The sequence below is a fragment of the Pocillopora damicornis genome, chromosome 8 (genome assembly GCF_964200805.1).
Source record: "Pocillopora damicornis chromosome 8, jaPocDami1.2, whole genome shotgun sequence".
In the NCBI taxonomy this organism is placed as follows: Eukaryota; Metazoa; Cnidaria; class Anthozoa; order Scleractinia; family Pocilloporidae; genus Pocillopora; species Pocillopora damicornis.
Genome location: NC_142677.1, coordinates 17,878,799 through 17,902,509, shown reverse-complemented (window position 1 = coordinate 17,902,509; position 23,711 = coordinate 17,878,799). Strand labels below are relative to the sequence as shown.

At 39.2% G+C, this 23,711-nt stretch overlaps 3 protein-coding genes and 1 pseudogene across 3 annotated transcripts in view; 3 read left to right on the top strand and 1 right to left on the bottom strand.

The window, feature by feature from the left end:
* Positions 1–1,680: 1,680 nt before the first annotated feature.
* LOC149041684 (uncharacterized) lies at positions 1,681–2,806 on the top strand (annotated as a pseudogene).
* A 496-nt stretch (positions 2,807–3,302) lies between these two features.
* The window catches only part of LOC149041678 (uncharacterized), a 90,403-nt gene continuing 69,994 nt past the window's right edge, over positions 3,303–23,711 (top strand). Inside the window, exons 1-3 of the mRNA XM_089180910.1 lie at positions 3,303–3,342; positions 3,794–3,859; positions 4,153–4,218. Of these exons, the coding sequence (XP_089037036.1) occupies positions 3,303–3,342; positions 3,794–3,859; positions 4,153–4,218 (172 nt within the window). The remainder of the gene's footprint in view (positions 3,343–3,793; positions 3,860–4,152; positions 4,219–23,711) is intronic.
* On the top strand, positions 9,422–15,395 carry LOC149041683 (uncharacterized). Its single transcript, XM_089214633.1, has 3 exons — positions 9,422–9,514; positions 10,781–14,338; positions 14,687–15,395. Exons 1-2 carry the CDS (start codon positions 9,422–9,424, stop codon positions 14,333–14,335), a joined length of 3,648 nt encoding a protein of 1,215 aa, XP_089070759.1. The 3' UTR covers positions 14,336–14,338; positions 14,687–15,395.
* LOC149041682 (peroxiredoxin-2-like) lies at positions 16,580–20,600 on the bottom strand. The gene is made up of 7 exons (XM_089214631.1): positions 20,589–20,600; positions 20,263–20,542; positions 19,678–19,714; positions 19,347–19,463; positions 18,570–18,692; positions 17,351–17,411; positions 16,580–16,906 (listed from the first exon to the last, which is right to left on the bottom strand). The coding sequence occupies exons 1-7, from the start codon at positions 20,598–20,600 to the stop codon at positions 16,859–16,861; spliced, it is 678 nt and encodes a 225-aa protein (XP_089070757.1). The 3' UTR covers positions 16,580–16,858.

Sequence of the window (23,711 nt, the reverse complement as noted above, 5' to 3'; positions counted from 1 at the left end):
CTTTACTTAAAATAAAATATTCTTCTCTACCATTCCAAGGTCAATTTGGATTCAAGAAGGAGTCAGATGACGATGATGGAAAATCAACAGGTACAAGTAATTAGAGCAAACGCAGAGTGTGTCTTAGCTTAAGCGTCAATTAAACACTGGGAAACACATTGCAAAACAAGTCAGCTTTTCGAAGATTGAAGAGGAATGATCACTTTTAGAGGGTCGATATTTAGGATAGCACTAAAGAAGAAATTATTTTACAGCTTAAATCGGCACGATAACCATGCGTTTTACATTTTTCACTTTCCAAACCGATTTGGGTCTTAAATATTTTACACCTAGGGGAAAAAGCCTTGCATATATTAGGAGATGGAGAAAACAAAAGTTGTAAAAGTCACGAGTATTATTACTATTTACATTTATTGGTATTTTAGTTGGTCAACAGGCCTCCTCAACAGCAGTTGTTGGAAGCCTGGACTTTGCTGATAGCGGTTTATCAGGTGAGAAAAAGAAACAAGCATCTTTAGATTTCTTTTTAGAATTAACCATAACAAGACAACTAGAACTGAAATTTTGTCATCTATCAACTGGGTTGATAGTGAATCAGAGCCATTCGCTCTGACGATGGGCTAATGCTCGAAATGTCAGCTTTAAAACGTTTTACGGTTGCTAATTTACGTTATCAACTCAGTTCATTACCCTGTTATACTCTCCCACCGACGCAGCACCACAGTTTTTTTAGAAACTTATCCCCTTTATTATTTTGTCAACTATGATGAGCAAAGCGAACATTCTTGGTACCTCGACAGTCTAACAGACAAGTTATCAATCGCATTATCACAAGTTTAGTCCATGAGTTGCCTCCTTGATTAGTTGATAACACAAAAAAGAGTGAAAACCATTTCGTTGTAATTTTATTGACAGACAAAACTAAAGCTACTCCTGTTGAGGAAAAAGTGGACATGAAGGATGCTCCTTTAGTAGGTAAGTTAGGAAGCACAGAGAAATCAAAGTCCTTAAAGGACTGAAGTAAGTGGAATTTAATATACAAAGGTTATTTTCTGAAAATCAACTGTGCGCGTATTTCACCATGTGTATGTGGGGTGACTGGGCGGACTGGATTTTGACTAAGAAGTTTTTGAATATTGAGTTATCGAGACGAAGTCAAGGTTTATAAAACGAAAGAAAAAAGAGCTTCAAACGCTATTATATGTTACCCCTGGGTTCAAACCATTTACTGTGTTACGTTCGCTTGGACGAGAGAGCGAACGACTTACGAACGACTGCATCACCTACGCAAGCAATGTCAGACGAATACGACAACAACTCTGGTTTAATCACTGCTGTAAAGATCACAACCTTGTTCCGGCCGGGCTCAAACTTGAGTCCCCGTTGAACACTCAAGAGGTCATCCATATCGTCAGATCCACCTGCAGACGACTGGTCAAAGCGCGGCTAAATGATTGCCACAGAAGACTCAAACGCTACAAAACAAGACACAACAACTTCACGACAAACTGAAACAACTGATACCTACTGAATTACTTACAGATACCTGACGACTACAAACTAGTGTCCTTTGATGTAAAATCGCTTTTTACAAGTATTCCATTTCAACTAGCACTACAATGTACTGAGACTGCTATCTTACAATCTACCGACCCTCTACTGCTACCGACAGAGGACATTATGGACTTACTAAACCTTTGCCTGACGTCATCTTACTTTCAATACAACGGTAAACACTACAAACAGTTATACGGTACAGCTATTGGGTCTCCAGTTTCTGTTGTTGTAGCAGAAATTGTGATGCAACATCGAGGAAAGCGCCCTTTCGACTTACCGATAAACGATCACCGCCGTACGACACGACGAAATCGACGCATTCCACCACCACCTCAACGAAAAAAACACTGACATACAGAGAGGTCGAAGAAAATGGTAAAATACCTTTTATAGACTGCCTGGTAAGCCGTGACGACAACTCACTACGAACAACAGTTTACAGGAAACCGAAACATATCGACAGATTACTGGACGAGTCATCCTATAGCCCGACATCACACAAAGCCACAACTATCAGGACTCTTACGCGACGAGCGCAACTAGGATGCGACACGACAGACAGCTTATCCGACGAGATCAAGTACCTTGACCGTGTTTTTTCTAAGAACAACTACAACGAAGACTTCATCAAACGTAACACTTACCGACCTAATACTACTACCGAAGCTAACGCCAACACAACTCCTACGACTACAGCAACTATACCATACGTAAAGGCATATCTGAGAACATCTCACGCATCCTACAACCATTCAATATCCACGTCGCTCACAAACTTATTTCCACACTACACCAGTTACTGACTAACGTCAAAGACAAAGACGAACCGAGGAACCGCTAAGAAGCATTGTATAAGATCAATTGCTCCCACTGCCACGCCTCCTACATCGGTGAGACTGGCAGAAACCTCACAACTGGACTAACTGAACACAAACGAGCGACAAGGAAAGGCGATGTCAACAATCACATTGTTGAACATCACCGACTTACGAACCACTCTATTGACTGGCGCTCCGCGCAATGCCCAACCTACAGCCCTAACTACTTTCAACGACTGACCCTAGAAAGCTGGTTTACCAATTTGGAACAGACTCCCCTTAACAAGTGTGAACCACTACTGGCACCATACAAACGACTCATTCGCGACATTACCAATACAAATGAACGAACAGAACGACCTGGCTTCACTAACGGATCGAGACCGACCAATCACGACCGACATACGCCACCTGAGTCTTACAGCCAATAACATCACTGCAAAACTGACCAATCAGTGTATACAAGATGATGACTTCTGCTCAGGTTGTCGAAACGTCAGTCACCACTACCGACAACAGTCCTTCTCAGGACTACACTCTCCCGGACGATCAAACTACACTATTACAGAGAGAAAATCCAAACAACATACAAGTTGCAGTTCATTATATCAAGTAAGCCGATTCCCAAAATCGGAGACAAGGAGATAGGAAAGGGGGCTAAAAAATGACTGACTTAAAACAAGCTAGCAACGATCAATGGTGATGTCACCAATCAAACTGCTGAAAGTCAGCGAATGACGAACCACACAATTGACTACGAGTCTACCTGTTGTTTTGCTATAACAGGACGAACTGTACCTCCAAAAATTTTCTGACTGCATAAGAGAAGAATGATTTCCCAGACTCATAATAGCAGTTGTTATTTAAAACATTTGCTCGTGCATTTTTTTTTTAGTTTCAAAGTTTATTTTTGTCTTTGAAATTGAAATGGGGAAAAACCCTCAAATAGACAGGAGGATCAAGACTAGTAAAAGAAAAGTGCTGGATGTTGTAATTTGGATGCCAGTTAAACTAATTGCTGTTTGGTTTAACTGAAGAGGCGCAAGTTAAGTTAGGAGCAGGAGAAAACCAGGTCTTTGCAGACAAATCATTAGCAAAAAAAATGGTGAAATGTGTTTAGCGCCGATCTTTATACCGCAACTCGCAACTGGAGTCTTTTTTTTCTTTTAATGGACCATTATTTATCTATTTTGATAGTCTAACAGGAATGGTTTCAACAAGGCTATCACGAGAATTCCAATTGGCCGTAATTAGTTTTCTATTGTGACATTTATTATTCTATGACTTTTATTATCCTGTCAAATTTATTAAGAACAATTCTGATAGTAGTAATGATGATAATGATAGCACAACTGGTGAATGGCAAAAATGATAATTGTGATGATGAGCATTTAAACAATCTGTTTTTTAACTTTTAGACCAGGAGAAAAGTCAAGTCCTTTCCTCTGGAAAATCAAAGGATTTAGAGATCGGGAGTTCAACAGGTAAAGAATTATACCGTCTGTTTGTGTGAACTCATTGTTATAAGGGCTGATTTATTGAGTGAGCGTTGGTTACTTTAAATCAATAACAAGCAGCATCTATTTTAATGCTCAACAACAATAAAAAGCAACAAAAGGAAAACCTTGGGCCAAAAAAGACTACATCCACTATTGTTGATGTATTGTATTCATAAACGTGTCTGTTGGTTGCTTTCTAAAAATTTATTATCCTTCATTGTTTTAAAACATTTTCCAAAGCACAACCCAATATGTTTAATTATTTTCTATTTTTTTAGGTACGTCAGAGGATAAAGTTAAAGCAATCCAAGAAAAACTTGATTTGGATGATAAACTTTCTTCAGGTGAGAGAAATAAAAAAGAAAAAAGATAGTGGTAATTTAAGTTTGTAACCACTGAGTACAACACGCGCAATCAAATCAAACACATCGTTAAACAAACTGAACCCTGAAAGTGTTCCTTGCTCAAGTAAATTTGTGTTCTTCGCTATTTCAAGATCATTTTACATTCAAGAAGGAATCAGATGACGATGGAAGCAAGCCAAAAGGTACAAGAGATCAATATAAAACTGAATGAATGTAAGCTTAAGTCCGAAATTAAGTCGAAATATAAATCTTGGTCATCATCAGAGATCATCATAGATGGGGAGTGTTTTAATTATTAATATGTATTGGTATTTCAGTTGGCAAAGAGGACAACATGGAAGCCGATGAAAACCTGGCTGCTGCTGACAACGGTTCCCCAGGTGAGGAAAAAAGTGAGGCCTTATTAGATTTTTTTGATGATTATAACGATATGATACTACAACTCGAACCGAGATTTGTTATCGATGATGAGCAAACTGAGTAATCTTGGTATTTCGACAGTCTAACAGCCCTGTTATCCATTGCACTGTCACAAGTTCAGAGTATATTGTACCTGTGAGTGATGGAATGGCTTTTTATCTATCACGATATAAAAAAAAGTGTATGCAAGAAAATTATAGAAGACACCATACGTGACCAAACTCAAAAGTGTGAAGTTTTTCCCCTGTCTTTTCTTTAAAAGAAAAAATTAAGGCTACTGAGTCTAAAAGATGCTGTACCGTTTTAAATAAAATATTTGCAGATCATATTTTTCTGCAAAAGACTGGTGGGCGTTCTTAAACCAATATTTTCGGCACCAAGACGAAGGCGAAACGCGTTAAAACCTAAGAGAACATTTGTTTTCGCTCTAATTTTTATGCATCCTCTTTCTCTCATTCCAAGCAATATCGTCACCAAAGGCAGTGTTTTTAACCATTTCACCAAATTAAGGCCCAAAAACTTGACCGACTTATCGGTCCTCACTCATCACCTGACAGCCTCAAATCTGTCGTCACCATTCCAGAAAATCTTCCACTATCCAACTCAGAGCTAGAAATCCGTGCTCAGTAAGGGCTTCCATTTAGTTTCCATTTTTAAAACCACCGACGAATTTTTAGTTAAGCAAGACGTCGAAAAATTCCTTCGCGCGTTCAATTTCATAAAGCCGCTTTCCGTGACAAAGAGAGTGATTCTGACAGATTAGAAATCGGTACGGTTGGCCATTGGGATGCAAAAACAGATATTCCATTTCATCATGGGTCACTAAAATGGAAAATTGGTTCAGTTGTGACACGCGCAAAAGATATCTTATATATCTTCGCTATAATTTCAGCGAACAAAACTTCAGATGATAAAGATGTGGACCTAGACAACGACCCCTTAGTAGGTAAGTGAGAAGACTAACGTGTTCCACAAGACGTAGGGTACGACAATCTGTAGTCATCCACTGTCCCTCTTACACTCGGAACAATTCAACCGTACCTAATAGAGCGCTTTATGATTGAGTGTCGTAAAACCGAAACTAAATCAGCAAGTCACGAAAAGGAATTACTAAAAGGAGCCGATCAGAAATTTAAGTGGAAACAAGGAAACTTCGCATACCTGATGCGCAGGAAACAAGAGCGACCCAGCCACAATTCAACTTGTTATATTTTTTATGGAGGGTAAGTTTCTAAAGAAACTGTGGTGTTGCATCGGTGGGGGAATATAACAAGATAACATTTGGCTTTATCAACTGAGTTCATAATGTAAATTTGCCATCGTAAAAAAGTTTCAAAGCTGATGTTTCGAGCGTTAGCCCAGTTCGCTAGAGAGAATGACAAAGGGCTCCAAAAGTCAGCTTTGAAACTCTTTACAGTGGCCAATTTACGTTATCAACTCAGTTGATATTACTAGTTCTAGTGTGAAATCTGACTGACTGTGTGAGAGGCGCAAGTTTTTGAGCAATCCTTAAGCGAAAGGAAAATCAAAGCAATCCAAGGTTATTCTCTACATTCAGTTGGATATTTCTCTGTCGAAACATTGCTGAAGATGAACCAAGAGTTTGAATTGATTTGATGCAAATTGTCCATCTCTCGTCTAATAGAACGAAGTGAAGTGATAATCTTTTTCCGGGAGTAACTTTGATTACCATTCTATTGCACGAGAAAACATAGTCGCACTAGCCTTTCTTAAAAAAAGATCTATTGAAAAAGTGACGCACGTGTCTTGAAATACTCATGTGATGGAACGCTATGAACAGCATCGTGCTAGAATGGCAAAAGAGGGCATGGTGACGAATCCTGCAATCTGATTGGTTCTTTATCCGGTCAGTATTTTCCTAGCTCTTCCCACGGGCAACGGTAACGCTTTCGTGAGTCGCCGAGTACATCCCTACTTTCGTTGCCATTTTTTATAAATATATCTCGTTTTTCCGGCTGGGCAGTATTTGAAGCAAAGACGTCGGTCACTACCTCAAGCCGATAAATAACTTATGAATCCTCTATTTTCTCTCACTCAAATCACTTTGGTTGACAGAAAAATATCGGTTTGAGAATGAATTTGTATAAGCAATGGTGTCACTACGTTGGTTGACAAGCGGCCTAAAAACCGCCTGTAATTAATTTTAATCGTTCACAAAAGGTACCCAGAAAATTAAAACGTGAGGTATTTGGTTACAGTTGAACTAATCGAGGGAACTTTCATTCATTTAATATCTGAATTTTCTCAAACAATTTGTTCCTAGTGAAAGGACAAGCAAAGTTTTAATTTCAGTTCTACAACAAATATACGCTCTCGGTGAGTCTTTCCAAGTCCGTTCAATTTGGACATTTGTACCGTAAATTGCACAACAGAAACTGAAGGAATTCAATGAGAAAAGGCTGCATTAAATCCCCTTGTGTCTCGTTGGAGTGTATCATTCGAATTTAGTTTTTATGGAGCAAAGACCAGATTTACACACGCCATTGCAGTAAACAAACGAGCAAACTCTCTCAACTTTAAAATTAAAAAAATTGAATTTACTTACAATTACTTCCCCGCCGTTTACCTAATGAACAGAGGTAAATCTTCGTACATGAATTAATTGTCGATGAGAGTGAATAATACTTTCCGGAAGATCATAGAAAAAATATCGGGACCCAAGAGATCCATTAAGGTCACTAATCACTTTACGTGTACCTCTGTCAATGTCATTTATTGCATAACTTTCACTTTTTGCAATAAGTTATATATTGGTGAAACAGGAAGACGACTAGGTGACCGATTCCGAGAATAAGTTCGCGACGTAGAAAGAAATGACAAGGACGCATCCAAACCAGTCGCTAGACACTTAAATCTCCCTAATCAATCTAAACAACACATGGCAGTTTGCGGCCTTTCCCTGCATCTCGGCAGTTCGGAATGCTGCAAAACATTAGAACAAAAATTTTCTTCCAAATCGGTACCCTTAATCCCCAAGGTGTAAATGAGCGCTTTTCACTCAACTAATTTATTCTTGTTTTCTCGTCACCATATTCCCACCAATAGCGTAGCTCCATTTTCTGCAAATAAACCCACACACAACCCACAATTCCTCCAGTCATTCTGACTAACGCTCGAAACATCAACCTTTTAACTCTTTACGGTGGCCAATTTACTTTTTCAACTCAGTTTTTAACACTAAATTACCTGCTATACTCTCCCACCGACGTAGCACCACAGTTATTATAGAAACTTACCCCCTTTATTCTAATATATTTGGGTTTCTTGTTGTAGTTGATTCATTGTTGTTTTCTTTTCTATTTGCTTTTCTTAATCCGCTTCCAATCAAGAACAACTGCCCATCCATAAGAAAGAGCTTGCTTAAAATGTTCTCGAAATCATAAAAATCCATATTCTTCCTAAAGGATATAAGACGTGAATACTGAGTAAGTGGGCTTATATATTTTTGGACATGATCATTGCTATGCTGGGTATGCGGGGTATTGTAATTAATTGGTCATAACGAGTAATATTCCGGTGTTTCCTGTATTTTTAGTGGGAGCAAAGGATTGTTTTCAGCAAGGTAACAAAAAATACAGACAAGGAGATTTTCATAGAGCGCTACAACTGTACACTGAAGGACTTCAACTAAACTGCAAAGATAATCGGCTGACAGCCAGACTCTACAATAACAGGGCAGCAGCTCATTTCCGTTTAAGTATGGAATTTCAACGTTCAATTATTTATAGTTTACTTAAAAGTTCATCTTCAAAGAGTCATGTGGTCCCATTTTACGCTAATTTTTCTGATCGTTTATCTATCACTCCGAATGACTTAAAGGACATCCAGTAATATAACGGCTACTTAAGATAAAGACTCCAAATCTTGTGACCTCTATTGAACCGAAGTCCCCGAGAAGAGCTTTATATCAGTCACGACCCTCTTTAATTTAACGTCGAGCGTTCAAGTTCAAGTTTTAGGTCCTAATGGTAAAAAAGGGAAAATTACTATCCCGTTATCACCTGCACTTCCCATATGTATTCTCCCCACCAGACCCTCCCTCCTCCCCCAACCGCGTTATCGAAGGTTATATGAGGGGGCCCAAGTCTTTTTAAGGTGAAAGAAAACCCGGAATTAGTTGTAAAGAGGCCTGTTGAAAGCGAATATGTTACTCTTTTTGCAATTCTATCGAACGCAAATGACCGGTTAGCTCTAACTCTCTCTTTCAGAAAACTTTGAAAACAGCCTAGATGATGCCACAGTTGCTGTACAATTAGAGCCAACTTTCACCAAAGCCTTGGAGAAAGGTGAGTTTAATTTTAGTCGCCATTCAGTAGTGATAGCTCCCTGGCTACGTACGTTGAAGTAGATGTTTCTAGCTCAAATCTACGCGGTCACGCACTATAAATCTTCATTTGTGAATTGAAAATACTAATATTTTGATATTAGATATCACTTAGATGTTTCTCACTAATCGTTATTTTTATAGGAGCTGAAGCTTGTATGCAACTTAAGTTATATGATGAAGCAAAGATCTGGTGTCATAAAGGATTGGCCGTATCCTTTGAAAAATACATTTGCATATAAGACGTAAAAAAACTCAAGTAATTTACACTTTAAGCTTAACTTAAGAAATCTGGTGCAAACTTAAGACGTCCAATGATTTTCAAATTTTCCCTAATCCACTCGTTTTCCTTCAGAGCTCGTTCCATAGCATTCCACCTTTCCTCTCAGCAGTGTCATTTGACTTAACGCATTGAAGATGGACGATAATAGCGAAAGGTTGCGTCATCTATTAAACAAGTGTGGTAGTGAGACAATCACATCGGGAGAGATAAAGCCACAGCAAGTGAAGGTAAATCTGACAACCATTACCTGAATTTTTCTTTAAATAAAACTGATTAGGCAACCAGAAACTCTAGAGAGGTGAAAACGTGCATCTCGAGTTCACAGGTCTTGATCGAGGGGCCAGTAACGAAAATCACGAAATTATATTGCTTAATCGTTACGACCGCAGGGGCCAATATTTTTCCAGTACTCACTCAAATAAAAACATCAAAACGGGGTTAGCCAAATCCCGAAGTCTTCTAAAATATACGTACTTTCTAAAGATTATAAATCGACAAATTCTTATGGCTAGAACAAAAGCCTACCTCTCTGTTTCTGTATTTTCTTTGGAGTCTAGTCACTTTCACAAACTTAAGAACCTCGTTGAAAATCCACATCCAGGAAGGAATTCAGAGGAATTCTTTGCGAGTGGTTCTCATGGCACAATTACAGAGGTCTAATAGGGAAAATACTTATCTCTGGCCTTTCTTAAAGACCTCGTTCGAACCTCAAGCTTAGGGTCTAAATAAGTGCGTAATAAAACTTAGCGACGCATTTCCAAACCTTAAGGGAAACTCAAACCAGGAAAGGAGATGAACTTTATTCGTTTGTCTCATAATAGAGTCATTTTGGATAATGATCGCGACATTTCGACTGCAATACTGCTAGTCTTTATCAGGCAGTGAGTTCGCTTGTTTACGTGTCGCTATTTGTAGCGCGTTGCTTCGTTGCTATTGGTGCATTTCGATCCTCATTATTATTCCGGTTGTTAGATGATGTTCCCTCATAGGTCCTCATTAATCGGCTGCTGTGCTGTTTGATCGTCGAATAGACACTTAACAATACCACGCTTCACTGACTGAGGTTGGTGGGTGAATCCCTTCACTGGTACACACGTAGGGTTAAAGAGGCTATCCATAGAAGACTTCATCTCAACAACATCAGTGGAGATAGTGGAATCGAAATTCACGAAGCTTGGATACTCACGATCAAACAACACAACAGCCGATCAAAGAGGACCTATGAGGGAACACCATTTAACAACCGGAATACTAATGAGGATCGAAATGCACCAATAGCAGCCGACTAACGTGCTACAAATGGCTTATAGGGAAAGTTGGCCACCGTACAGAGTTAAAACGCAGACGTTCAGAGCGTCAGAGCAATGAAGACTAGCAGCATTGCAGTGGAATCGTCGCAATCAACATCCAAAGCGACTCTATCGTGAAACAAAGGAATTACTTTCATCTTACACCACGATGAACGAAAAACTTATTTTATTACATCAAACCAGGAAGTAGAAATTGCCAAAGATCTGGGAGACAAGACTGGAGAAGGAAGGACTTATGGCAACCTTGGCATTACTATTCTTGGTCTAGGACGGTTCAAAACAGCCATCGACTACCATAAACGTCGTCTAGAAATTGCCAAAGAAGTGGGAGACAAGGCTGGAGAAGGAAGGAGTTATGGCAACCTTGGTAATGCTTATCTTTGTCTAGGACAGTTCAAAACAGCCGTCGACTACTCTAAACGTCGTCTAGAAATTGCCAAAGAAGTGAGAGACAAGGCTGAAGAAGGAAGGAGTTATGGCAGCCTTGGCAATGCTTATCATTGTCTAGGACAGTTCAAAACAGCCGTCGACTACCATAAACGTTGTCTAGAAATTGCCAAAGAAGTGGGAGACAAGGCTGGAGAAGGAGTGAGTTATGGCAACCTTGGCTGTGCTTATCGTTGTCTAGGACAGTTCAAAACAGCCATCGACTACCATAAACAAGATCTAGAAATTGCCAAAGAAGTGGGAGACAAGGCTGAAGAAGGAAGGAGTTATGGCGGCCTTGGCATTGCTTATCATTGTCTAGGACAGTTCAAAACAGCCATCGACTACCATAAACAAGATCTAGAAATTGCCAAAGAAGTGGGAGACAAGGCTGAAGAAGGAAGGAGTTATGGCAGCCTTGGCATTGCTTATCTTTGTCTAGGACAGTTCAAAACAGCCGTCGACTACTCTAAACGTCGTCTAGAAATTGCCAAAGAAGTGGGAGACAAGGCTGAAGAAGGAAAGAGTTATGGCAGCCTTGGCAATGCTTATAATTGTCTAGGACAGTTCAAAACAGCCGTCGACTACCATAAACGTTGTCTAGAAATTGCCAAAGAAGTGGGAGACAAGGCTGAAGAAGGAAGGAGTTATGGCAACCTTGGCTGTGCTTATCGTTGTCTAGGACAGTTCAAAACAGCCATCGACTACCATAAACAAGATCTTGAAATTGCCAAAGAAGTGGGAGACAAGGCTGAAGAAGGAAGGAGTTATGGCGGCCTTGGCTTTGCTTATCATTGTCTAGGACAGTTCAAAACAGCCATCGACTACCATAAACAAGATCTAGAAATTGCCAAAGAAGTGGGAGACAAGGCTAAAGAAGGAAGGAGTTATGGCAGCCTTGGCATTGCTTATCATTGTCTAGGACAGTTCAAGACAGCCATCGACTACCATAAACGTTGTCTAGAAATTGCCAAAGAAGTGGGAGACAAGGCTGAAGAAGGAAGGAGTTATGGCAACCTTGGCAATCCTTATAATTGTCTAGGACAGTTCAAAACAGCCGTCGACTACCATAAACGTTGTCTAGAAATTGCCAAAGAAGTGGGAGACAAGGCTGGAGAAGGAGTGAGTTATGGCAACCTTGGTTGTGCTTATCGTTGTCTAGGACAGTTCAAAACAGCCGTCGACTACCATAAACGTTGTCTAGAAATTGCCAAAGAAGTGGGAGGCAAGGCTGAAGAAGGAAGGAGTTATGGCAGCCTTGGCAATGCTTATAATTGTCTAGGACAGTTCAAAACAGCCGTCGACTACCATAAACGTTGTCTAGAAATTGCCAAAGAAGTGGGAAACAAGGCTCGAGAAGGAGGGAGTTATGGCAACCTTGGCAGTGCTTATCTTTGTCTAGGACAGTTCAAAACAGCTATCGACTACCATAAACGTCATCTAGAAATTGCCAAAGAAGTGGGAGACAAGGCTGGAGAAGGAGAGAGTTATGGCAACCTTGGCAATGCTTATAATTGTCTAGGACAGTTCAAGACAGCCATCGACTACCATAAACAATATCTAGAAATTGCCAAAGAAGTGGGAGACAAGGCTGGAGAAGGAACGAGTTATGGCTGCCTTGGCAATGATTATAATTGTCTAGGACAGTTCAAGACAGCCATCGACTACCATAAACGTTGTCTAGAAATTGCCAAAGAAGTGGGAGACAAGGCTGGAGAAGGAGAGAGTTATGGTAGCCTTGGCAATGCTTATCGTTGTCTAGGACAGTTCAAAACAGCCATCGACTACTCTAAACATCATCTAGAAATTGCCAAAGAAGTGGGAGACAAGAATGGGATTGCCCAGGCTCTTTGTAGTCTTGCTAAAAATTTTGAAAGGCAGGAATGTCTCCAAAGCGCCCTCGACTATTATGTTTCTAGTAGAAAGATTTTTAATGACGTACGAGCTAGTTTTCTGTTGAACCATAACTGGAAGATTTCGTATCGAAATGTTCACAAAACAGCATACAATGGTGTTTGGCGCGTACTTTTACTGAAGGGTGAACATGTCAAAGCTCTTCTTGCTGCCGAGGAGGGACGTGCACAAACTCTAGGAGATATCGTGGATTTAAAGTACAACTTTCGACAAACCCTCACGCGGTGGAACTCTAGAAAATGCTCTGATTGTCTTTCATTAAGAAAAGTTTCATCAGATGCAGTTTTTCTAGCAATTACTGGACCTTACATTGCTTTGTGGGTTATTCGGAACGGGGAAGTCGTTCAATCGAGAATAAAGCATGTGAACAACTTTCTTTACCAACGTGAATTAGAAGTTTACATTACCTCTTTGAATAAGGCTGCTTCCTTGCAAGTTAGTGCAAGGGCTGCTGTTGAATGGGAAAAAAGTTCAACTCAAGTGGGCCGAGATGAAAAAGGAACGAGCGATGGTTCTCCGCGAAACGCGACGACAAATGCCCTGCGGAAGCTTTATGATATCATAGTTGCTCCTATCGCAGATCTGATTGATGGAGATGAGCTTGTATTTGTTCCTGAAGGTCCACTTTGCTTGGTGCCCTATGCGGCATTGGTGGATTCGAATTCAAGGTATCTGTGCGAATCTTTCAGGATTCGAGTAATTCCATCCCTAACCATTTTAAAATCAATCTCAGACTGCCCGACAGAATTGCACAATAAAACCGGTGCACTGCTCGTGGGTGATCCATGTTACAAGCAAGTCCTTTATCAGGGTAATTTGTTGAATCAGCTGCCGGGTGCAAGGAAAGAGGTGAAGATGATTGGAGGAATCCTCGGTATTGCTCCTCTCGTTGGAGGGGAGGCGACAAAGGAAGAGGTATTAGGACAAATTTCCTCAGTTGCGTTGGTTCACATTGCAGCGCATGGTAAAAAAGAAACAGGAGAGATTCTCTTGGCACCAAACACGAGTAGGACAAGCTGTCAAGCTGAAGAGGAAGATTATCTACTGACAATGAGAGACGTGTTACGAGCCGGGCTGCGAGCGAAACTGGTTGTGCTAAGTTGCTGTCACAGCGCTTGCGGTGAGGTTATGGCCGAAGGTGTGGTTGGCATTGCGCGAGCGTTCTTAGGTGCCGGTGCTCGATCGGTTCTGGTATCCCTGTGGGCCATTGATGACGATGGTACTCAGGAGTTCATGAAACATTTCTACGGAGCACTGGAAGAAGGCAAGGGTACCAGTGAAGCTGTCAATCAAGCCATGAAGTGCATGAGAGAGTATGAAATGTTCAGTAAAGGGAATTACTGGGCGCCATTTGTACTCATTGGGGACGACGTGAAACTGGAATTAACGGAAATTTAAAAGGTATCCATAATAAGTGCGCCTTTAATTTTGCTCAATCAACGAAGAGTGAGATGTTAATTATCGCCTCTTTGTTCCTTATGGAACTTTTTCATGAATATTTAGTTGTGTTTCCAATAACCCTTTATGTCTTCATGTCTTTTATCTTCATTACGTTCCTGCAGCCGAGGTAGAGGGTGCACAAGGATAACACAAAACAGAGAAATAAGTTTCTCGTGGAGTTATTGCACTGCCTGTTGTTGATGCCGAGACTCGCAGTTTTTCTTTTGTAATAAAGCAGGGCACTTAAATCTATTTCTCGATGAATGCAAGAAAAATATTTAATTTGCGGCTCTTATACTTTTCTTGTAGGTCATCACTGATGGATCTGTATGCAGACAAGAGTAGAGCCCAGGCGTTTGGTACTGACTAATGCCAATCAAAACCAACAGAGGCACGCGATACAAATTTAATGTCACGCGGCGTTGAATTGAACCGGTTGAATCGTGAAATAACTAGCATTGAGGGTATAATCAAATAAGTGATTTGTTACCATATCATCACCATAACTTTTAAGTACAATTTGAAACTCTTTTTGACTTCTTTTAAATTCCGCTTTGTGGATTTAAACTGATAAGTCAGATGGTTTACTTTTAAAAAGAGATTTTTTGCGGAGATTGAGTAGTGTCGCGGCCATGTTTAAGACAAGTTATGCTGAGAAAACCTTTTAATTAATTTCACATGGTCTTCGTAAGGATTAAACAGCGATGTTTTCTAAATCATAAGTTTAATACGAAAGTTTAACCTTTGGTGTTTTGGCATATCTTACCTTTGAATTTCTAACTTGTTGTAGGTTGTACATATGACTGCTTTTTTTTATATGCATTTGGGCATGCATTTGATACATTTTGACCCATTGGATTGATAGCTTAATTATTTAATCTTAAAGCCTTTGCCAGCTTGGAAGTAATGTACTATCCATAAAAACTAGAGCAGGCATAAATCATGAACTGTGGAAAAGACAGAGTCCATTGGTAATTACTTGATACATAATCCAATTAAAATCCATTTCAGATCTTCATTTCAGTTCTTACTGTTTTTGTATACTTCACGCAGTCTTCGCTCGGAAAATTAGCGAAAAAGCAGGCGATGTTTTTAGATTATCACTCTTCTGCTTGATATTGCAAATTTAGTCTAAAAAGAACCTCCGAAACACAAAAACTAGAACACCATGAAATTCATATTCTGTTACACCCCTTCACTCTGTCTAAACTTTTCCTTTTGCCCAATTAATTAAACAGCTGTTGAATTACAAGGATAAGACCCACACCTCGCGTCTAATTCACTTGGACAAGGGAAGCTGGTTCGAGCGAAAGGATGGTCAGCTTCAAAGGTCATTAAGTCTAAAACGAAATATCCATGTTTTTCCTACCACCCTGTTAAAGAGGATACATTCCGCTAGAGACCAAGACTGTGCTTTTAAAATGCAGCTAAGTATTATTGCTCACCACTGGTTCATATGTTTCACACCAAATGCGCGGGGCTAGATTTCCGACGGTTATCGAAATTTCAGGGTAGGGGCGCGGGCTCATTTTCTGTACAGCAACTGCTTTTCGATCCAAAACTGAAAATTGTTTACTGACAATAGGCCATTTTGCAGTTGTGTACTTAGTTGCCAAGCCTCTGATTTGGAGTGAGGCTGAAGGTGACCTTGTTATGATAGACACTAGTTTCTAGTTTGCATGATAACAAAGTAATTTGCATTTGAAAAGCAGCAAGGTTTGTATCATAACAAGGTCACCCTTAGCCTCATTCCTGTTCAAAGGCTTGGCAACCAAGCACACAACTGTAAAATGGACTATTTGTTCTATTGACTTACTCACCTAGACTTAGGGAAACATTTCAACTCTTTAACCCCTCAGTGCTACTATCATGTAATGTCTCCCTACAGTATCAAGCCGAGCTAAGTATTAAGGTCATGAGAATTACGGGAATGACCGCCAAAATCCTCGTTGTCAGCACCGTAGGAAATGTATAGCAAGAGAGCGGGTTGAAGAATTGGTTTCAGAGTGAACTCGTGGAGTAACTGATCAGAGTATGTGAGGTGATTTTTAAATAGCAAGAAGTCTAATAATTCACTACAGCCATACTCATAGGATGAACAAAACAAGGGAATCACCTCACCATTACTCCACCCCAATCCTACGCGCACAGAAAAGCGCAGGCCTTTAAGGCCACTACAAAACAACTAAAGAGACTACTACAAAGACCTATCTTTAAGTTAGATTTTTTTCTCGATTCTCGCCAAAAGTTTTCTTACAAATCGTTCGTAACTTTTCTGGATGCAAAGTAAAACAAAGCCACCTAAATTAAGACAACTCTCAGTTTTTTTTTTTGAATTCCAAAGTTTGTTCAGTTCATTTCTTCTCTTCCTCATCTTCTCCTTCAGTCTGTTTTGCAAAGTACTTCTTCTTTTCTGTTGGATATCGTCTCTTTACCAGGCTTCCAACCGGCCGGACAAACTTCCCCGTGTTTGTCAGTATATTAGAAAGCCTGGACTAAACGTAAAGTCTCGTCGACTGATCGGCCCACCTGCGAAATAACCAGTTTAGATTAACTTCTTTGAGTAGCTAAGTTATAAATAGTACTTCACACATTATAAAGCCAAAGAACGCGAAACCGCAAAAAAATCAGGAGACTGGACACAAGGAGTCTTTTTTCTTGATACTATCTACTCAGCTTTTTTTCTCCCTTGTCCAAATCAAAATCGAATATCAATATTTTTCAAATGAAATAATAAAAACGTCACGAAATAAAAGGAAAGGGATCCCCGCTGCTTAACACTTAAACAATGAGCTTGTGATTTTTACCACGTGACAGTGGACGAGGGCCAGACTCGAATCAAATTATATGACTGGACAGATAAATTTTCTCAGCGTATCAAGAACAATTGACTGTAGAAGCAAACAGCTACATAAAACTCGCAGTAGAAATTCACGGTACAATTACAGTCATACAAGTAAAGTTACAACATACCGGTAGGTCATTCATTGTGATCTGTCGTAGAGTCCCTTTGTCATCGATTATAAATAGACCCCTGAAATAGAACAACAGGCATGTAATAAAAGTGGTCATAAAAGAATATTCTCACCTTAACCAAATCTCCCCTGCCTAACTATCAGACCTGTTATATAGCATGAAGGAAGCAAAGTATAGCAACCTGATCAGACCTGATCTGAGTGTGTTTTTAATCCATAGATGTTATGTCTATTACGGGGACATAACTCCCCCCCCCCCCTCCCCCCAGCTTCCCCGCAAAAGTAGTAATATTAAGGGGAAAAAACCATCCGACCAAGAGAGACTCTTCAGTATATGAGTTACGTTTTTCTTAACTATGTGGTGTGACAGCCAACAATGTAACAAGATAATGCCAGTCAGGTGCTCAAAACTGGATATCTTGATCCAGGGTAGGAGCACAAACAAAGAAATGTTCAGCTTTTAGAAATCAAGAATAAGTAGATTGCAGATAATGAAATACTTTGTTCAAGTAGATATGGTCTATTAAATGATCATCATTATCATTATCATCATTACATCAAATAAGTTTTTTTGGTACATACCCCCACAGATGAATAGTGCTTTTTGTGTGCTCCGATTGGCTGGCTTGAAAGTGATTAACAAGTACTCTTCCCCTTTGAGCAGCCAAGGCAACAGAATCATGCCAATGTTCAAAAATTTAATTTCCAACCATTTCTTTGTATATCGACAGAAATGTACTGATTTTTTAAATTTCTGTGTGGTACACCTACACCTTTCTCTAGAGAAAGTGGAGATGGATAGGTCACATCCTAAGGAAACCGGCTAACAACATCACCCGGCAGGCATTACGTTGGAACCCCCAGGGCAAGAGAAAGAGGGGCCGTCCCAGGAACTCCTGGAGAAGAGGTGTAGAGTCCCAAATGAGAAACTGGGGCCACACTTGGGCCACTTTAGGAAGATTTGCCCAGGACAGAACCCGATGGAGGACGGAAGTGGTTAATGGCCTATGCTCCAACCGGAGCTAAGGGAATATATATACACCTACACCTTTGCAGCTCGGTTAATATCTTAGCTATTTCACCTCCACTTCGTTGAATAATGTTTATTATTCCAAGAGGATCACAGCTGATAAACACTTAACACATGTTTAAATAGAATGGCCTACAGACACAAAAAGTCAGAAACATGAGGAAATACAAAACACAGATGTCCTCACCTTAAGGTGTGACCTTCATTCTCAAGCAGTACTCCGTAATCTTTAGCAATTTGGTGGTTTAAGTCAGATAACAGAGGATATTTAAGCCTTCCCAGACCACCCTCTTTCCTTGGAGTGTTTATCCTAGAGTTGAAAGGAATATAGGAACTTATTTATTGCCTCTGGTACCTCTGGGAATTCTTAACAATTCAACAGGTACAAGGATTGCTCTATTAGCTGTTTTGAGAATTCCTTAAATTACCAATCATGCTTAAAATAAGGGTGAACACTGCTGTAGCAATATATATCTTTGTGATTACCCATGGAGTCATTCAAAAGTTCTCTCCTGGATGACTATATTGTAATAATCTAACACTTTACACAAACATGTAGAATGAATGTAACTTAAAACTGAAATACATTTTATGGTAGATTTTTTTTACCAAAAATGGAAATTCTTCCTTTTTACTTTAATTTCTGGCATTCTACAAATTTTCAATATAAATTGGAAATACCTTTCTCTGTTTTCTTAAAACTTTCAAATCCTTTAAAGTTACAAATTCAGTTAAAATTTAGGATTGACCATTAAACCCCTGAGAGTGACTAACATCTAATTTCTCCTTACAACATCATCCCTAAATCAAACATTTAGGTCATGAGAATAAAGGAGATGATCACCAACTAAAGAAACACTTGATTGTTGAACAAATTCTCCTTGTCAGAACTCTTGGAAATGTCTAGAGATCAGTGGTATAGAGAATATACATACTGATGTTAGGGTGTAAAGGGTTAACATACCAAGCTAAATGGGTAAAAACTGAATCTACTGAACAACCAACAACTTCAGTGTTGATTGCCCTGAACTCTTCAATACTATCACTAAAGGCAATGATCTCCGTTGGACAAACAAAAGTACTGCAAATGACAACAAATAGGTGTTATTTGTAATGAATCAATTTAAAATAACATGCATGCAGTTAATGAAACTTTTAATACCAGTCACCTTGAGAACAATGCTGACTACTAGCTGTAGCAATTGTGGAGAGATGGCTTATTTGGGAGGATAGCATGAAGGTAGCAAAGTACAACAAACTTTTAGTCAAAGAGTATACTAACATCTAATACTCACAAGTCAAGGGGATAGAAAAAGAACACCAGATGTTTTCCTGTGTAGGAAAAAGTAATATAACAAAAATTAGAATACACTGAAAGGAAAAGACAAATCGGTAACAGATGATGAAGAGCATCACGTGAACATGTTAAAAATTGAGCAAGGGGAAGGTTATTCAAAAATCAGTAGGAAAAAACTGGAAGGAAAAGACAAAAAAAAAAAAAAAAACAAAAATCTCACATGAACATGCCAAAAATTAAGCAAGGAGAAGGTTTTTAAAAGAGACAATATTATTTTTAAACAATGTTTCATTAGATGCATTTGGTCTCAACAGGTCACTTGACTAAATCTGCTTCATGCATCTCCTAATAGACAATGCCCACTAACAAATATCTGTTCATTCAAGCCCAGGCAGAGGCTTCTGTTTATATAAAAGCACATAAAAACAGGGAAATAATTATAGGCATTACAGTGTCAAACTGCTCCCAGCAGAATTACTAGTAGCCTCATACAAGATCTTTACAAACCTGTGATTGGACTTCACGCAAGGCTCTCAGTTTTCCAAGTTACAGCTGTATCTATGTGCACACAGAAACAGCTTACCTTTAAAATCAGTAATCTTCAACTCTTTAAACTCCCCATTAACAACAGCAGTCCCTTCCCAAGGTGGTACTGGTTTACTGACTGTGCAGAAAAAGATGCACAGGACAATATTTAATATATCAAAATCAGAGACAAAATGAAAGTTTCTCTTATGAAGAACTAAGATATTCCGGACTGAATTGACCTTTCCAAACACTGAAGACTTTTTTGCTACACTCCACCATCCCTTTGTCTTAAACAAGTTAACTCCAAAGAGCTGAGTAGCAAATGGGTTCCCAATCTCATTTCAAACACTAATTTTAGAAAAATTCATGCTTCACCTATACTTTAAACAGCATTACATGCACCAAAAATTTAAAGGGAAATTTCAAATCTCTCTTTTCAAGTGCAAGGTTCCTGGCAGGGAAATCTTGAGGTATTCACTAAATGAAAGAGAAAATGGGTTGGTCACTTACATTTTAGGAGGCAAATCAGGCTTCACAATGCTTCATAAATTCACATATTGTGCTTGCCTTTCTTTAAAATTCACATGTCACATATTAATTTTGACTTGAATTAAGAGTTTCTGTACATATAAACCTTTTGCCACCCTCTCCAAATATTTTATTTTATTAAGAAAAATTTTCATGACTTTTTGCTCTTGATAATGGAAGCAGATGACGATTATGTTGAAGTGCCCATTCTCCTACAAAAAATGGCAAATTCTGCATCCTCGACTCAATGTATATAATTGATAGTTCTGTTAGTAGTAAATTTGATTGTAATATCATTCTGTAAGACTATATATTTTGTAACTTTAGCTTGTTTTTTTTTTTTTTTCAGTAGTTGTTATTTCTCCAGATAGTTTATTTAGTTACTTTACAATTATTATATTATCTGTTATGACTGCTGTAACCTTTCCTCTCCGCCTGCCTCGTCTAGCTTTTGCTATTTGCGGGTGGAGATGGCAAAATGATTTGCATGAAATAAAGTATAGTGCGTGTGCGTACATGTATTCGTTATGAGCCACTCCAACTGCTAAATGTTCCTCTTTCCATGTCAACTACCTCTGAGAAATTTTGAGTTACCACATTAGTTAAAAGAAGTTGATGTTAAATCAAGGTGACAACTTCTAACTGATACCCATTCTCATCACCTGTTTGCTGGATAATGTATGAATATTGAATTACGGTCAACTCGCCGACGGACCAACTCGCCGACGTATAAAATCGAGTAGAGACGTCGGCGAGTTGGTCCTCAATCCAATACAACTTATTAGAAGTTAAACATACAGAAAAGTAAACGATATTTAGTAAAAAAACACTGGTGAACATTGGTGAACATCAGACAGAAGCTCAAACATTGGCGAACATTGGTGAATATCACCAATGACTATAACAGCTTAAGACGCGAACGAGATAAATTGTGCGACAACAACGCCGTAAAGACTCATCATGTCAATCGCCCAGATTTTTCAAAGAAAACTTGGCTCTATAGACAAGATCTTTAGTAAAAAGCAATTCTTTCTGTTTGCAACAAAGTTCATAAGGATCTCAAGGCGAATAAAGCGAAGTAAACATCACCAATGACTCTAACTGCTTCAGAAGCGAACGAGTTATTGTGTGACAACAACACTGTAAAGACTCGTCATGATAATCGGTCAGTTTTTTAAGAAAACTTGGCTTTCTAGACAAGATCTTTAGTAAAAATCAATTCTTTTTATTTGCAACAAAGTTTAAAGGGATCTCAAAGCGAATAAAGTAAAGTAAACATCGCCAATGACTATATCCGCTTTAGACGCGAACAAGTTATTGTGTGACAACAACACCGTAAAGACTCATCATGTCAATCGCTCAGATTTTTTAAAGAAAACTTGGCTTTCTAGACAAGATCTTTAGTAAAAAGCAGTTCTTTTTATTTGTAACAAAGTTTATAAGGATCTCATGTCAATCGGTCTTATTTACTTAAGTCAAGTCGCTTGGTAAAAAGTCAACGCACAAACGGTGTTGTTACACAATAATTATCTCGTTCGCGTCTGAAGCGGATATAGTCATTGGCGATGTTTACTTCGCTTTATTCGCCTTGACATCTTTATAAACTTTGTTGCAAATAGAAAGAATTGCTTTTTACTAAAGATCTAGAAAGCCAAGTTTTCTTTAAAAAATCTGAGCGATTGACATGATGAGTCTTTACGGTGCTGTTGTCGCACAATAACTCGTTTGCGTCTTAAGTTGTTATAGTCATTGATGATGTTCACCAATGTTCAAGCTTCTGTTTGATGTTCACCAATGTTCACCAGTGTTTTTTTTACTAAATATCATTTAATTTTCTGTATGTTTAACTTCTAGTAAGTTGTATTGGATTGAGGACCAACTCGCCGACGTCTCTACTCGATTTTATAAGACGGCGAGTTGGCGTCGGCGAGTTGGTCTGACGGCGAGTTGACTGGATACCATGAATATTATAGGGAGAAATTACACATTAGCCACTTCTGGGAATTAAAGGGTTGACCAACGTGAATATAAGCAAAGACCTTTTCTTGGACTTTATGTGTAACAAAGACCCAACAATTTTGCATAAATTCACTCTAAAAACTGCTTTTCTCTCAAATGAAACTTGTAAAAAAGCTATGCAATGAAAAGACGAAAGTTAAAAAAGGTTTCCTCACATAAAACACTTTAATTTGAGTAAAAATCACTTGGCTTATACCCGAATAATTATAATATATCAAAATAATATCCTCAAGGTCACAAGTTTCTCACTTGTCATCACCTGTTATTAATATTGTCATTTTAATAAACTGAGCTCCATGCTCATATTAATGACCACTAGAAATGAAGTTTAAGTCACCAGAAATGGAAAACAAGATTAACAGTCTTTTCAAATTTCTTTTCTGTTTGAGGTCCACAAAATGTAAATTTTTTTGGAGGATTAATTTTTAAAAAGTTACTGCTTCCAGAACTTAATCCTTATCCATTGAGATAAGTGCTGACATGTTAATAACAATTTGTTGTTCTTCAGCCAATAACCTAAATGAGGGCAGAATCAGTGAGCCAAAATACATGTACCCAATATTTTGTTGTTGGCAACCGTCTGTCTCGGAAGACAATGGAAATCTGCACCTAAGAAGTAGAATCACGTCAAGCTGCACCGCCGGCTGTGGCTGTGAAGCCCAATACGGGAGCCGCAGACCCGCTGGCATTTTGTGCAGGTAAAGTCATTTGTGGGGGCTGGTTGAATGGGGGCAGACTGGAGCCTCTGTCGCCTGTGAGTCCTCTTCACCTCCCACTGGCTCTCCCTCTTCAACTCGGCTTGTTTGACGCCGGCCTTGACAGTCGATCGCCAGAGTGTACGGTCGGCTGTTGCTGACTCAAGGTTTCCAGGGCTGATGCTGCAGGTCTTCAAGTCACGCTTGCAGACATCCTTGTAGCGCAGAGTTGGTCGTCCTGTTGGCCGCGTCCCTGTGGCGA

Excerpts from the sequence above, each read along its gene's own strand:
- LOC149041682 (XM_089214631.1), bottom strand. Across the intron at positions 18,693-19,346 it reads GTTTTTACCCATTTAGCTTG|GATAAACACTCCAAGGAAAG; the intron begins GTATGTTAACCC and ends TTTCAACTCTAG. Across the intron at positions 17,412-18,569 it reads AATGAAGGTCACACCTTAAG|GGGTCTATTTATAATCGATG; the intron begins GTGAGGACATCT and ends GTTCTATTTCAG.
- LOC149041683 (XM_089214633.1), top strand. The coding sequence starts at position 9,422 with ATGGACGATAATAGCGAAAGGTTGCGTCATCTATTAAACAAGTGTGGT. Across the intron at positions 9,515-10,780 it reads TAAAGCCACAGCAAGTGAAG|GAAGTAGAAATTGCCAAAGA; the intron begins GTAAATCTGACA and ends ACATCAAACCAG.